Source organism: Pan paniscus, chromosome 1, assembly GCF_029289425.2.
Source record: "Pan paniscus chromosome 1, NHGRI_mPanPan1-v2.0_pri, whole genome shotgun sequence".
NCBI classification, from domain to species: domain Eukaryota; kingdom Metazoa; phylum Chordata; class Mammalia; order Primates; family Hominidae; genus Pan; species Pan paniscus.
Genome location: NC_073249.2, coordinates 132856939 through 132873563, shown reverse-complemented (window position 1 = coordinate 132873563; position 16625 = coordinate 132856939). Strand labels below are relative to the sequence as shown.

The window sequence follows — 16625 nt, the reverse complement described above, 5'->3', positions numbered from 1 at the left end:
AATCCAGTTGATGGTCACTAGTAAAAACTGGTAAAAATGAAAATTCTGGTATAAAAATATATAAATATAGATGGTAGGTTTTGGGTACTACAGAAAATATTGGAAAATGAAGCTGTTAATTGTCATTTGGAAAATAAAAGCTTATGTTTAACAGAAGACAACTGTTAAAAAAAAAAACACATAAAACCTGTCAGCTCTTTTACCACTCTATAATTTATATTGGAGAGATTTTTTTTTTTAACCATGATAGTCAGAAACACTGTTTTTCTACTTAAGCACTTGGTTCCACTATAGGAAGTGAAGCTGTTTCTTGCTGATTCCATCAAGCAGCTTGACAACTGTACTTTACTGAAGATAGATTCAAATAGATCATTTTATGGGAGCAGAAAATCAATAGAACTTAAAAAAATTTTAATTAGCGTTTAGTATTTATAAATGCCAAAACACAAAATGCAATGATGTGCATATGGCTCAGAAGGAGCTGTCGACAAAAAGAGTCAAACTCTGCAAAATATTCAAAGAGATTTATTTTGAGCCAAATATGAGTGACCATGGCCCATGACACAGCCCTCAGGAGGTCCTTAGAACATGTGCCCAAGGTAGTTGGGGACGCAGCTTGGTTTTATACATTTTAGGGAGGTATGAGACATCAATCAAATACACTTAAGAAATACATTCGTTTGGTCTAGAAAGGTAGGACAACTCAAAGCAGGGGCTTCCAGGCTACAGGTGAATTTAAATATTTTCTGATTGACAATTGGTTGAGTTTGTCTAAAGACCTGGGATTGATAGAAGGGAAAGGTTCAGGTTAAGATAAAAGATTTTGGAGACCAAGCTTCTTTTGAAGTCTTACAGTGGCTGCCCTTAGAGATAATAGATGAAATGTTTCCTATTCAGATCTTTCAGAAGTGCTAGACTTTTAGTTAATCTCCTTAGGTTTGGGAGGGCCTGGAAGAAAAAGATCTAGTTATGTTAATAGAGATTCTTTACAGAGGCAAATTTTCCCCCACAAAAGACAGCTTTGCAGGGCCATTTCAAGATATGGCAAATAAACATGTTTTGGGGTAAAATATTTTGATTTTCTTCCTTATCTCATAATGTTATGCCGAGTCATGTTGGCAAGTAAGTCATGATATATAGGGTTAAATAAAACCCATCTGATGAGAATTTATGGTTTGTAGTGCATGACTCCCCAGACCCCTTAGATAGGAATTTGGACAAGATTAAAAAAAAAATCAGAGCTTAGTCCTCAGAGTTCAAGAGGCTTATAAAATGCCATTGCATGTTTGGGCTACAATGATCTCAGTACTCTGAAAGCAGTACAAGAATTTGGAGCTGAGCAAGATCTAGATTTTTACTGAATTTTTTTTGAGACATCTTGATCCAAGCTAAAAACCTGGTGTCTTCTGAAAAAAGAATGAAATGTCGATTAATTTTTTACAAACCAAACTTGAAGGGAATTTAATTAATAGCCAGTGTGACTGAGTTCATAGATGCATAATCTTGTAAATCAATAAAGAGCTCACTAAAATTTGCTGAGTGAGAGATAGAAGCAAAGTGCTTAGAACAGTACCTGACCTAATGAGCTCTCAATACAGGTAGCTATGTTATTAAGATTAGCATTTCTTGTAGTGTACACCATGTCATGGGATAACAGAAAAATCACAGGCTTAAAAGTCAGACTGGCCTAGGTTCACATCCTGACCAATCCAAATTACTTAACCTTCCTTGGATAGTTTCACCATGGGCAAAATGGAAATATTCTGGATTCTTTGGAATAACACTTGCAAAACTTGTCTTAATTTTCATTTCCCCTATTTCTGCCATTACTCTCATTAGGAGGTCTTGTAAGAAGTCATCTACATACAGGCACACTTACAGGTTCAGTCTTTATGTTTGCCTTTCGAGTATAGAACTCGAATTGGGCCAGCTTCCCAATTGGGTTTCAGAGAAGTAGATTAGGAATTTTTCCCAGACATTTTTTCATTTGGGGGACGAATGATGTTTTGAGCTCTTGGTCTTCGAATAGGAATATAACGTCATCTGAAAAAAAAAACCCAAAAAAACAAAAGAAATAAAGAAAGGGTTGTCACTTTATGTGACAAAACCAAATTTGTGTGACACTTAAAAAGAAAGCCTGACTGATTGGACAGATGAAATCACTTTCAAATGATAGGTTATATAATTTTTTTTCTTTTTTTTTTGAGATGGAGTCTCACTCTGTCGCCCAGGCTGGAGTGCAGTGTCGTGATCTTGGCTCACTGCAAGCTCCGCCTCCCAGGTTCACACCATTCTCCTGCCTCAGCCTCCTGAGTAGTTGGGACTACAGGCACCCACCATCACGCCCTGCTAATTTTTTTTTTTTTTTTGTATTTTTAGTAAAGATGGGGTTTCACTGTGTTAGCCAGGATGGTCTCGATCTCCTGACCTCATGATCTGCCTGCCTTGGCCCCCCAAAGTGCTGGGATTACAGGTGTGAGCCACCACGCCCGGCCAGGTTATATAATTTTTTAAAAAAATTATTCTCAGTCTAAAAGATACATGGGCATTAGTGAACACTTCTTTCTGCTTAGCAGAAAAAACCTGTTGACTTTTTGACAGAGGTACAGATCTCTGAAGTTACATTAAAACTACACTTTGAGGACCTTTTGTAGTTCATAAGTGTGATGATTGGGGTTTCACGCTCATGTGTAAAATGTGCCTCCCTCAAACCTTGTTACAACATCAGCACATTGCCCATGTGACATGAGGAAAAAAGAGTACACTTTGTGTATATACATATATATGTGTGTGTGTGTGTATATAAAAAAGTACACTTTGCATGTATATATATATATATGGTTGTGTGTATTTAAATTAGCATAATAACTTCAAACACAGTTAGTGTTTTAAAACTTGCAAAATCTGTTTATGAAAACTTTAGCATTTCCATAAGATAAATTCAAAGAAGTGAAGTAGCTGAGTCAAAGGACTGTCAAGATTTCAGTAGGCAGACACTGGAAAATTAACCTGAGAAAAGTGACACTAATTTACACACCAACCAAATGTAAGTGTGCCCTGAATCCCAAGGAATTTGCCAACTCAATATGCTTTTGAGTTACACTCAACCCAGTGAGAGCATATCATATTAGATGCCTTAGATGCTCTCCGTATCTGATCAACTAATAAAGCATAACGTCCATTCTGTCAAACGAAGGCTGAATGCTTTTAAGTTTTAAAATGCCATTTTTTCCCCATCTGCTCCCAGATTTTCTTTTTTTTAGAGACAGAGTTTTACTCTTGTTGCCTAGGCTGAAGTGCAATGGTGCGATCTCAGCTCACCACAAACTCCGCCGCTCGGGTTCAAGCGATTCTCCTGCCTCAGCCTCCCGAGTAGTTGGGATTACAGGCGTGTGCCACCACGCCTGGCTAATTTTGTATTTTTAGTAGAGACAGGGTTTCTCCATGTTGGTCAGGCTGGTCTCGAACTTCCGACCTCAGATGATCCTCCCACCTCGGCCTCCGAAAGTGTTGGGATTACAGGTGTGAGCCAACCGCACTGGGCCTGCTCCCAGATTTTCTTTCTTCTCTAGTCTGAACCCATGGTCCATGTTTTCTCACTCAGAACCCTTGGTTCCTCAAACTCTATGATTTTTTGCTGTGTCTATCCTAAAAAATTCCATTCCAGGAATGTTCCAGTCCTCCACTCTCCTGCCTTCCTGTTCACTGCTGAAAAACATCCAACAATTCCGTGCCTTGCCACTGTCCTGACTTTGAGCTGCAGCCGGCTCTGAGCACCAGGGCCCACCAGAGTCACTTTTCGGTCGTTGTCTCGCCTAACCTTCTTCCACACCCGGAACTGCTGGCCTCTCTTCCCTGGGTTCCAAGGCTATTTTGATTTGCTTTCCCAGGTCCTCCATACATTTGTAGACCATTCTAAGTGACCCAGTTCCTTGCAGCTGGACTCTAAACACCAACGTATATTCTTAAATTTCTGAGGGAAAAACTTAGAGCATAATGGAGAAGAGCACAGACTCTGAAGCCTAGTTGCCCAGGTCCTGGCTCAGCCCTGCCTGCCACTTCTGCACTGGGCTAGGCAATCCCACTGCCCCATGTGTCTTCATCTGTGAAAAGAGACTCCTATGTGTATCTGTGTGATCTAAATGACCTACTGAGAAAAATGCTTAGATAATAAACACTAGAAAATGGCATTTATTATTATGATTCCTAATCAGGAGCCCTAGATCATGGGACAGTGAAATAAGTACAGATATAGAAATCAGACTGGGTTCAATCCTGATTGAACAATTGGGCATGATTTGGGCATATTATTTGGGCAACTAAGCTCAGCTTGTTGGACTATGTGTTGAATGGGGCTAATACTATTTTAGATACCAGAGTTATTATACAAAGTAAATAAGAAAAACAGAATGAAGCAGCTTGCACAATGTCCAGCATAGAGCAAGTAGGAAGTAACTGATTTTTAGTTGCCATTATTTTTAGACCTTGTGATTATTGGTACTAGATTGTAGATCAAAGATAACATACAGGGCTCTGTTTTGAAATGTACATTGGAATTTAGCTCTACTGGTATGTAGAACTGCAGTGGCAGTGCAGCCGTTTTCACCAGCACCTAAGAATTCCTACAACTAGAAAAATTACCATACAGAAAAAAACAGTGAATAAAATGGCTACAGTTAATAAAGTAAAAAACACACATACACATATGTGCACATCATGAGCTGAAGGCAGGCCACTGTCAAGGCTCCCGAATTTCAGAAGTCTAGTTCAGCCCCTTTTGAGCACTTAGACCAATATACTTAACTGTTGAGCCAGAAGTTCAAAAGAATTTTAACTTTATACAACACATCCTTTGCTTGGCTTTGCTTCATGGCAGAATTTATAGTCTCTTCTTTTAGGACTATGCTAATATACATCAGATAAATTAGTTTTGCTGGTTCTTCTTTTTTTTTTTTTTTTTTGAGACAGAGTCTTGCTCTGTCGCCAGGCTGGAGTGCAGTGGCATGATGTCAGCTCACTGCAACCTCTGCCTCCCAGGTTCAAGCGATTCTCCTGCCTCAGTCTCCCGAGTAGCTGGGACAATAGGCATGCATCACCATGCCCAGCTACTTTTTTGTGTTTTAGTAGAAATGGGGTTTCACCATGTTGGTCAGGCTGGTCTCGAACTCCTGACCTCACGTGATCCACCCGCCTCGGCCTCCCAAAGTACTGGGATTACAGGTGTGAGCCACCGTGCCTGGCTGCTTATTCTTTTACTTATATTTGTAACATTTGATTCATACATTGTCAACCCATATTTGTACACAACTGTTGGGATATTTTTAAGTCATTATGATGCCTTTGGTATATACACAGCAAAGTGGCCATTTTCTAAATTACACTATCTTCCTAAGATATCATGAGATGCTCTGACTCAAGTGGTTCAGTGAGAAAGTCATCTTCTGGTTTAAGGACATCCCCTTCTGTTCACAAACTGCTAAGATTTTTTTCTTTTTAAATGACGAATGGGCATTAAACTTTATCAAATACTTTTTGTTGTTGCTTCCCAGCTATAGGACCAGCTTCTGGATGTGATGGCCCTTCTTTCAATCAGCGCTGCCCAACAGAACTTCCTGCCATGATGGAAATGTTCTATGGCTGCACTGTCAAATATGGAAGCCACCAGCCACATGTGGCTATGGAGCACTTGGAATATCACTAGTGCAACTGAGGAACTAAACTTTAAATTGTATATAATGTTAACTCATTTAACATAAATAGTCACCTGTGGCTTCTGGCAGCTGTATTGGACAGCTCAGATCTAGATCAGCAGCAGAAGACATATTTTAGATGAAGTACACAGTAATTTTGTATTAAAGTCTCCTAAAAGAAAATCATGGATACAGCTCTTCTGATTATTCATTGTATTATTTTGGAAATGGGGAATGACAACATTTTCAGAATAATAAAAGTCATACTATTTTAGCTTTAATTTAAAATTGGCTTCTATTCTTGGACTTTTTATACAGAGAAATTCTGCTATTCTTTCTCGGAAAAAAATGGTATGTAACCAAATCTGACTTTTCCAAATAAATCTGATAATGAACTCTCTGAGAGGACTCACTCACTAACTGCCAGCTTCTGATAGTATTATGTTCTATGCTCTACAAGGACAGGGAGTGTTTTTTAATTGCTATTTTGTGTCTATTATCTGGTATAGTGATGGCACATAGTAAGTTGTCATTAAATGTTTGTTGAATTAAGTTATAAATAAATGTATACAGTGCAACCCCTAACTTTATGTAAGACACAAAAATCTTTGAATATAACAACCCAATAGTAATATCACATTTATGTTTCTAGTAAGACAGGAGACTGGAAGCCAAGAACAACAGCCCAATGATCCTGGCAGGGAGTTGAGGTCACAGGATGTAAGCTATTTCAGCAAAGGACACTTGTGTGTCAAAGCATGTTTGAATGCAGCCCAGCTGGGAATTAGGTTTATTTACTTCCTTTCCCCAAAAAGATTTTTCTTCACAATATGCTTAAAGGTGGTTTCTATGGTCTGAATGTGTCTCTCCAAAATGCATACATTGAAAGTTAATCCCCAATGTGATAGTATTAAGAGGTGGGGCCTTTAGAAGTTGATTAGGCCATGAGGGCATCATCATCCCCACCAATGAGATTAATGCCCTTATAGAAGAGGCTTCACACAGCAATCAGCCCCTTTTGTCCTTCTGCCTTTGACCATGTGAGGACATAGCATTCACCCTTCTGCCATGTGAGGACACAACAGCAAGGTGCCGTCTTGGAAGCAGACAACAAGCCCTTGCCAAACACCCAATCTGCTGGTGCCTTGATCTTGGACTTCTCAGCCTCCAGAACTGTGATACGCAAATTTCTGTTGTCTGTAAGTTATCCAGGCTGTGGTATTTTGTTATAGCAGCAAGAGCAGACTAAGACAGTGGTCACGTAGTTTTTGCTTTGAGGGTGTCCCTAATGACTGATAGATCACAAGGATATGTGTTCCATTTTGAACTGTTCTAATTGTAAAATGAGTTCTTTTTATAAAGCAGAAATGTGCGTCTCTATTAATCTTAGCTTTTGATCGTATTTTTTCCCAAAGGAGCAAATAAATAGTCTAATTTTAATCCCTATTTGCTTGCAGTATTTGAGGACAGCTGTCATGTCCCCAGTTTTCCTCTTTTCCAGGAGAGGCACCTCCAGTGTTCACCTATTCATCATGTGATTTGGTTTATAGATTCTGGCCCTTCCCTACCTTGTCCAACTCCAGCCTCACCTTTCCCAATTCTATATTCACAATAAGTCACTAAAATTTTGTTAATTATAGTTCCTCAACATTTCTTGAACAAGTTCTCAGTGCTCCATCATCACTGCCAACTGGTATATGTCTACATTCTTCTTAAATTACACATTTAATTATTACACATTATACTTCAAATGTAATCTGACCAATGACAACTTCAATGTAATTCCAAGGGAGCCTGGTAACATTGGGGAAGCTCTGAACTGTGCTGGACACATTATTTTATGAGGAGCCTTATCTGATAAAAGCTTAGCCCAAATAAGTTTATGAGCTTTAAAAAAAAAAAATCCCTCTTCAGCATCAAACGTAACTTAAAAGAAAGGCAAGTGGTGAGGAAAGAAAAGCCCTATTCAAAGGATAACCAAAAGAATGTGTAACTTACACAACCCACTCAACTCCGTCATGCTAGAAAATTTTTGTCTTTATCACATGAAGTCTTACAGGATCCCAAAATAATGTAGGGCTTTCTCTAGATTAGGCATTAATTTCTGGAGCTAGCTAGAACAATTTTGTTGTTACAAAGCTAATTACAAATATTCAGTTAAATATTTAGTCTCACATCTCCAGGGTGTCCCTTGAATGGTGCTAATTTTGAAGGAGGCAACAAAGTCTGACAATCACAGTGCTGGGTGGAAAATTTTTCTAACTTTAAATTCAAGGCATTTCTTTAAGTGAATAAATTTCCATAATATGTAGCATGCATAGTATTTTTTTTTTAAAGACTTGAATTTTGAGGTGAGTTAAATCTGACAGTGTATTCCCCAAGAGATCTTTGGGACCCTTTGAGGAAGGATCCTATGAGGAAGGGATGTAGCCAGGTAGCATAGGACTGGAATAGTCTGTGGTATAAAGTGAAAAAGAGGCTGGGCGCAGTGGCTCACGCCTGTAATCCCAGCACTTTGGGAGGCCGAGGCGGGTGGATCACCTGAGGTCAGGAGTTTCAGACCAGCCTGGCCAACATGGTGAAACCCTGTCTCTACTAAAAATACAAAAATTAGCTGAACATGGTGGCGCATGCCTGTAACCCTACTCGGGAGGCTGAGGCATGAGAATCGCTTGAACCCGGAGGCGGAGGTTGCAGTGAGCTGAGATCACACCACTGTACTCCAGCCTGGGTGACAGAGTGAGGCTTTGTCTCAAAATAATAATAATAATAATAATAAGTGAAGAAGAAAGAATGTCAAAGTAAAAAGTAACTTACAACAAAGAGATACAGTTCAGGTGCTACCTTCTCCTACTAGATATATGGCAAGTCTTCGAAGCCATTAAAAGAGAGTTCAAAACACCTACCCTGCCTTTCTGAGGATCATGAGACAGACTATATCAAAGTGCCTCAAAGCACATTTGTAAAATACTTAACAAGAATAAATAAGACTGGGTTAAATGTATACATCAACTTGGGAGAGAACTGCCATCTTTATAATACTGAACCTTTCAATCTACACAAATGATATATTATTCTATTTGGTTATTTAATTTTTGCCAAAAATATTTTGTGTATTTCAGATGTACATCTCTACGTATCTCTCCTTAGATTTCCTAAGTATTTTATGTTTTGATGTTATTTTAAATAATATCATTTCATAAATTCCATTTCCTGTTTGGTGTTAATATATAAGTGACTTGTGAATACTGAATTTTAAGCAGTTTTTTTCTAAATTCACCTCCAATTCAAATTCTAATAGGTTATAAATGCTTTTAAATTTTCCATGTAATAATTATATTATTTGCAAACAATGACTATTTCACTTCTTCTTTTCCAATCTTTATGCCTTTCATTTCTTTTTCTTGCCTTATTTTATGGCTAGAATCTCTAGTACAATGTTGAATAGAAGTTGTAATTGTAGGTATTCTTGTGTGATTCCCAATCTCAGGGCCAAACCTTTAAATATTTTACCACTAAATAGTCTCCTGAAGAGTGTTTCTCTATCAGTTTAGGGAAGTCATATCTACAGTTTGCTAAGAGTATTTTTGAAAATCATACATAGCTGTTGAATTTTATAAAATCTTTTTTTAAATTTGCATTTATTTATTGAGATAGCTATAGTTTTCTCCTTTTAAGAAAATTAATGTGGTAAATTATGTTGACTGATTTTTCAAATGTTAAACCACTTTTGCACACACAAAAAAGTCACCCACTTGGTAGTAATATACAGTTCTTTTAATATACTGAGAGTTGCTTTTCTGTATATTGTGATGTCTTTGTCAGGTTTTGGCATCAAGGTGAGGATGAACTTATAGAGTCTGGAAGTATTCTCTTTTTTTATTTACTGGAAGAATTTGCTTAAGATTGGGGTAATGTGTTCCTTAAATGTTTGAAAGGATTCACTGGTGAGGCTTTACATTTTCCTTGTGGAAATGTCTTAAATAACTGATTCCATTTCCACTAGTAGATGGGGACTCTCCAGATTTTTTGTCAGTTTATTTTGTCCTTAATTTTGTTCTTATTCAAATTTTCAAATTGGTGTTAAGTTGTTCATTATATCATCATATCTTTCAATGTTTGTAGAGTCTCTAGTAATATTTTTTTCATTCCTGATGTTATTTTTCCTCTTCTTTGATTGATTAGTTTTACTGGGGGTTTATCAATTTTCTTAACCTTTTCAAAGAGTCAGTCCTTAGCTTTATTATTTTTCTTTAATTTTGTTTTGTTTTACTGGTTTCCGGGTTTCACCATGTTGGCCAGGTTGGTCTCGAACTCCTGACCTCAGGTGATCCACCCACCTCGGCCTCCCAAAGAGCTGGTATTACAGGCGTGAGCTACCACGTCCAGCCTCTTCTTGCTTCTTAAGATAAAGTTTAATTGATTTTAACCTTTCAACCTTCCAAGACATGTAGTGAAGGCTAAGAATCTCTCTCCAGGCATTGCTTTAGCTACAGCCAATTTTTGATATGGCATGTCTTCACTACTGTTCAGTTTGAAATATTTTCTAGTGTCTGTTATTTCTTCTTTGATCCACAGATCATTTAGAAGTGTGTTCTGTTTAATCTCCAGGCAGTTGAGGATTTTTCTAGTTATCTTTTGTTACTGATTTCCAGCATAATTTCCCTAAGGTCAGAGAGCATATTTTGAATAATTTCAACCCTCTGAAATGTTTTGAGGCTTTCTGTATGGCCTGCTTATTGTCAATTTTGGTAAAATTTAAATATGAGCTTAAATGAGATATGAGTTTTGTCATGGTTGACAGTGTTCTCTGTATGTCAATTAGGTTAAGTTTGTTAACTGTGGTCTTGATTTTATTTTTGTCTGTTCAGAGGTGTGTTAAAGCAACCCTTATGATTGTGGATTTGTCCATTTTTCCTTTTAGCTGTCTATTTTTGCCTTATATATTTTGAAATGATCTTATTTTGAATTTTGAAATCTTCTTCGTGGATTGACCTCTTTATCATTATGGAATATCTCTCTTTATCTCCAGTAATCCTCCTTGACTTAAAATCTGTGTTATCTGACATTAGTATGGCTATACCAGTTTTTTCATTGGTTCCAAGGTGTATCCTTTTCAATCCTTGCACTTCCTGTGCACCTTTATTTAAGGCGTGTCTCTTCTAGACAGGATGTAGGTAGATTTTGGTTTTTTCCTAGTCCAACAACAGTAGGTTAATACTCAGAATGTTTGGTCAATTTTCATTTAATGTGATTACTAATTTAAGCAGGTTTATATCTACCATCCTACTATTTACTTTCTATTTAACCCACTGTTTCATTTACCCTTTTTTCTTCAATCTTGCCTTTCTTTGAATTACCCCAGTATTCTATTTTCCCGTCTTTTAACTTCTTTTTGATGTTACAAAACACATCTTGATAAATTTAATACAAATTATTGCTTTTACCACTTTCTTGATAGTGCTAGAATTTTATAATATTTTAACTCCAGCTTTTTGCCTTTTCCATTATGGCTGTCATGCATTTTAATTCTGCATAAATTTTATACTTCTCAATATTAGTATTGGTTTGTAACAGTTGATGTTCATTATATTTACCTTTTCTAGAGGTCGTCATCCTTTTCTTTCTTTCTGTATTTTTTTTTTTTTTTTTGAGTTTTGCTCTTGTTGCCCAGGCTGAAATGCAATGGCATGATCTTGGCTCACTGCAACTTCCACCTCCTGGGTTCAAGCGATTCTCCTGCCTCAGCCTCCCAAGTAGCTGGGATTACAGGCATGCACCATCACGCCCAGCTAATTTTGCATTCATCCTTTTCTTCATTTCTGTATTTCCATCTGGGATTATTTTCCTTCTATCTAATGACCTCCCATCAGAATTTCGATTAATGTAAGGCTGTTGGTAACTAATTCTCCTTTCTGTCTGAAAACATCTGTATTTCACCTTAATTTCTGAAGGATATTTTTACTCTAGATAGAATTCTTTTTCCCCCCAGCACTCTAGAGAGGTCTCCTAGGTAATGGGGTTTAAATGCCTCCTTGCTGACATTCATAACAGTGACATAATAAAAATACTGCAATTGCTTAATGCAGTGATTTTAGATTTTCAGCACCTAGAAACATCTCTTTCATTTTAAATTCAAAGGCATAGACTCAGGCTCAGAACTTGAAAGATTGTACAGACCATCTATCTCAATTTCCTACCTAATAATAATCCTGGTAGACGGTTACTTAGTTTTTGACTTAACGCTTCCCAGTTTTGAGGGAATTCACCAAATCAGAAGATAATGTATCTAAAAACAGTCCTAATCATAAATAGCTTCCTTCTAGAATACTAAGGTGAAACCTGCCAACCTTTACCTCCTTCTGTCCAAAGGAGCAAGGAAGCCGGGAATCCTTGTTTTCACTTACACTATTTGTCCTCAGGTTTCCATGGTAAGCATCCCTTTCTCTACGCTTCCCAACTCCACATTCACAGTGAGTCACTAATCCCTGTCAATTGCGTTTCTAAAAATAAACTGGAATTTAGGTCATCATCCCCACAGAGGGTGGCTTAATGAAGGACCTATTTCTCACGTGGATTGCTGACCCTTTTCCTGATTATGAGCAGAAGGTAAGTGATCTCCTTCAAGCTCTATTCCATATGCTTATGTCTTCAACAGCTCTCCATCACAGCACTGTTTTCTAAACTGTTCTTCTGGGACAGACGGTGGAGGGGTGGACTTGTTAATTCTGTCATCTGCTGTGTTGTTCTCTCATTAACAAAATTTAACCTACAAAACTCTCTGCAACCCAGAACTTCAGCAATTTTAGACATGAAGGTTTTAATTAAATGAATAAACTTTTATACATACACACTAAAAATGACATTGGAGTTGGGATGTGATAACCCTTAACTTCAATTTCCTTGCAACTAGAATGAAAAAATACAATCTGAAAGCATACGATTTATAGCAGCTCTGGCCTAAAAATGAAGATGAAGGAATTTAGAAGTGATACAGAATTTATAATAAAGACACCTGAGTTGAAGTCTTATCACCCTTTCTTATTAGGTATATGACCTATAGTAAGTTATTTAACTTCTTTGAAGTCTATTTGCTTGTCTGAAAAAGGCAGTTAAGAATACCTGCTGCATTAGTCGGGGTTCTCTAGAGGGACAGAACTAATAGGATATTAGGGAGTTCATTAAGTATTAACTTACACAATCACAGCGTCGCACAATAGGACGTCTGCAAGCTGAGGAGCAAGGAGAGCCAATCTGAGTCTCAAAACTGAAGAACTTGGAGTCTGATGTTGGAGAGCAGGAAGCATCCAGCACGGGACAAAGGTGTAGGCTGGGAGGCTAGGCCAATCTCTCCTTTTCACATTTTTCTGCCTGCTTTTATTTGCTGGCAGCTGATTAGATGGTGTCCACTCAGATTAAGGGTGGGTCTGCCTTTCCCAGCCCACTGACTCAAATATTAATCTCCTTTGGCAACACCCTCACAGACACAGCCAGGATCAATACTTTGTATCCTTCAATCCAATCAAGTTGACACTCAGTATCAACCATCACAAGTCTACTGCTTGTCAACTGGAACCCATACACATCTCCTGAGATCATACATAATCTTCAAATAAAGACAATAACAAGGTCATAATTACATTTCACATAATACAACTATCCTTCGTACAACCGGAAATGCACCAATCCCCAACCCAAACACTATTACATAAAGTTAACACTGCTTAAATGCTGATATGAAGTCAATAAATCTTCTGTCACATGATAAAGGAAAAGGTGTTTGTTTGTTTGTTTTTGAGGCGGAGTCTCGCTCTGTCGCCCAGGCTGGAGTGCAGTGGCGTGATCTCGGCTCACTGCAAGCTCCGCCTCCCGGGTTCATGCCATTCTCCTGCCTCAGAATCCTGAGTAGCTGGGACTACAGCAGCCCGCCACCATGCCTGGCTAATTTTTTGGTATTTTCAGTAGAGATGGGGTTTCGTCGTGTTAGCCAGGATGGTCTTGATCTCCTGCCCTGGTGATCCGCCCGCCTCAGCCTCCCAAAGTGCTGGGATTATAGGTGGGAGCCACCGCACCCAGCCAAAATAAAGATATTTTCTTAGTACAAGTGCGTACATTCACAAACATGTTTTTAGCAAAAGAAGGAGGAAATACTCATGACAATTACACCCTCCCTTCTACAACTGGTCACATGGTCATAGCTGATGACTCTTTTTCTACTACCCATTCTGTATTCTCTTTGCTTTCAGCAAGCACCTCAGCAGGTTGTGTTTTTTTCCTGGTGGAGTGACCCAAACCGTCATTCCTGAGGGGTCTGAGCCATCTGTAGTCCTGCCTGGATTGGGCTGCTGTAGTTTCCTATTGACCTTAATCACAGAGCATGGTAATACTAATGGACGCCCTAATGGATCTCCTGTGTTCCATGCATACTCTTTCTTACTTCTGTTGTGGAGTAGTAGACTGATTTCATCTTGATAGTCCAGGTCAATCACCCCAGCCAACACTGCAACTCCTTTCTTAGCCTGTTGACTTAAAGGTAGGAGGAGCCCAAAGTGTCCAGGTGGCAATCTTAACTTCCAGTTTAATGGAATTGTTGTTGTGTCTCCTGGTGGCAGCATTCCTCCCTCTGGAACTAAGACCTCTAGGCCAGCAGAACGTAATGTCGTGGGAAGAGGAAGCAAGAATTTTGCTAGTGGGTCACTAGGGGTGATGGTGAGTGGTGCCACTTGCACTTCCAACCCTTGATCCCTGGACCCATGAATCCTGGCTATGGGAGAAACAGTACCATATATTGGATGCTGATTCAGAGCACACACGGCCTTCTGGAGAACTTTGCCCCAGCCCTGCAAAGTATTGTCACCTAGTTGGCATTTTAATTGTGACTTCAAAAGGCCATTCCATCATTCTATCAATCCAGCTACTTCAGGATGATGGGGAACATGATAAGACCAGTGAATTCCAGGAGCATGAGCCCACTGCCACTCTTCTTTAGCTGTAAAGTGAGTGCCTTGGTCAGAGGCAATGCTGTGTGGAATACCATGATGGTGGGTAAGGCATTCCACGAGTTCACAGATAGTTGTCTTGGCAGAGTACTGCATGCAGGATAGGCAAACCCATATCTGGAGTAGATGTCTATTCCAGTGAGGACAAACCTCTTCCCTTTCCATGATGGAAGAGGTCCAATATAATCAACCTGCCACCAGGTAGCTTGCTGATCACCCCAAGGAATGGGGCTGATCATCGAGGGCTCAGTGTTGGTCTCTGCTGCTGGCAAATTGGGCACTCAGTAGTGGCGTAGCCAGGTCAGCCTTGGTGAGTGGAAGTCCATGTTGCTGAGCCCATGCGTAACCTCCATCCCTGCCACCATGGCCACTTTGTTCATGGGTCTGTTGGGCGATGAGAGGGGTGGCTGGGGAAAGAGACTGAGTGGTATCCACAGAACAGGTCATTCTATCCACTTGATTATTAAAATCTGCTTTTGCTGAGGTCACCCGTTGGTGAGCACTCACATGGGATACAAATATCTTCACGGTTTTTGGCCACTCAGAGAGGTCCATCCACATTCCTCTTCCTCAAATATGTCACCAATTTTCCAATCATGCTTCTTCCACTTCTTTCCAATCATGCTTCTTCCACTGATTCAAATGTTAATCTAGTGACTTGATGACCCATAGTCAAATATTCAGTTTCCACCAAAGCCCAGTAACAGGCCAAGAGTTGTCTCTCAAATGGAAAGCAGTTATCTTCAGAAGATGGCAGGGCCTTGCTCCAAAATCCTAGAGGCCTCTGCTGTGATTCACCTATGGCAGCCTGCCAAAGGCTCCAAGAAGCATCCCTATCTGCCACTGACACCCCAAGTACCACTGGATCTGCTGGATCATATGGCCCAAGTGGGAGAGCAGCTTCCACAGCAGCCTGGACCTGTTGCAGATCCTTCTTCTGTTCTGGAACCCACTAAAAACTGGCAGTCTTTCAGGTCACTCGATAAATAGGCCAGAGTAATACACCCAAATGAGGAATGTGTTGCCTCTAAAATCCAAATAGGCCCACTAGGCATTGTGCCTTTTTCTTGGTTGTAGGAGGGGCCAAATGCAGCAACTTATCCTTCACCTTAGAAGGAATATCTCAACAGGCCCCACAGCACTGGACCCCTAGAAATTTTACTGAGGTAGAAGTTCCCCGAATTTTAGTCAGATTTATTTCCCATTCTCTGGCACACAAATGTCCTACCAATAAATCCAGTGTGTTTGCTACTTCTTGCTCACTGGATCCAATCAGCATAATGTCATCAATGTAATGGGCCAGTGTGATATCTTGAGGAAGTGAAAAGCAATCTAGGTCTCTGTGAATAAGATTATGACACATAGCCGGAGAGTTGATATACCTCTGAGGAAAGACAGTAAAGGTATATTGCCAGCCTTGCCAGCTGAAGGCAAATTGCTTCTGGTGGGCCTTATGGACAGGAATGGAGAAAAAGGCATTTGCCAAGTCAATGGCTGCATACCAGGTACCAGGAGATGTGTTAATTTCCTCAAGCAATCAAACCACATCTGCTATAGCAAGTGCAACTGAAGTCCCCACTTGGTTAAGCTTACAATAATCCACTGTCATTCTCCAAGATCCATCTTTCTTCTGCACAGGCCAAATGAGAAAGTTGAACAGGGATTTGGTGGGAATCACCACCCCTACATCTTTCAAGTTCTTGATGGCAGGACTAATCTCTGCAATCCTTCCAGGGATGCAATATTGTTTTTGATTTACTACTTTTCTAGGTAGAGGCAGCTGTAATGGCTTACATTTGGCCTTTCCCACCATAATATCCCTCATCCTACCAGTCAGGGAGCCAACGTGGGGGTTCTGCCAGCTGCTAAGAATGTCTATGCCAATTGTGCATTCTGGCACTGGGGAAATGACCACAGGATGAGTCTGGGGACCCAC

At 39.5% G+C, this 16625-nt stretch overlaps 1 protein-coding gene and 1 non-coding gene across 2 annotated transcripts in view; one reads left to right on the top strand and one right to left on the bottom strand.

The window, feature by feature from the left end:
* Window positions 1-1779: 1779 nt before the first annotated feature.
* Window positions 1780-16625, bottom strand: part of ARHGAP29 (Rho GTPase activating protein 29) — a 124550-nt gene continuing 109704 nt past the window's right edge. Inside the window, exon 24 of the mRNA XM_055115884.1 lies at window positions 1780-2043. Within this exon, the coding sequence (XP_054971859.1) occupies window positions 1984-2043 (60 nt within the window). The 3' untranslated portion in view covers window positions 1780-1983. The remainder of the gene's footprint in view (window positions 2044-16625) is intronic.
* On the top strand, window positions 2643-2746 carry LOC112438678 (small nucleolar RNA U13). The gene has a single exon (XR_003027054.1). It is a non-coding gene; the product is annotated as a small nucleolar RNA U13 (small nucleolar RNA).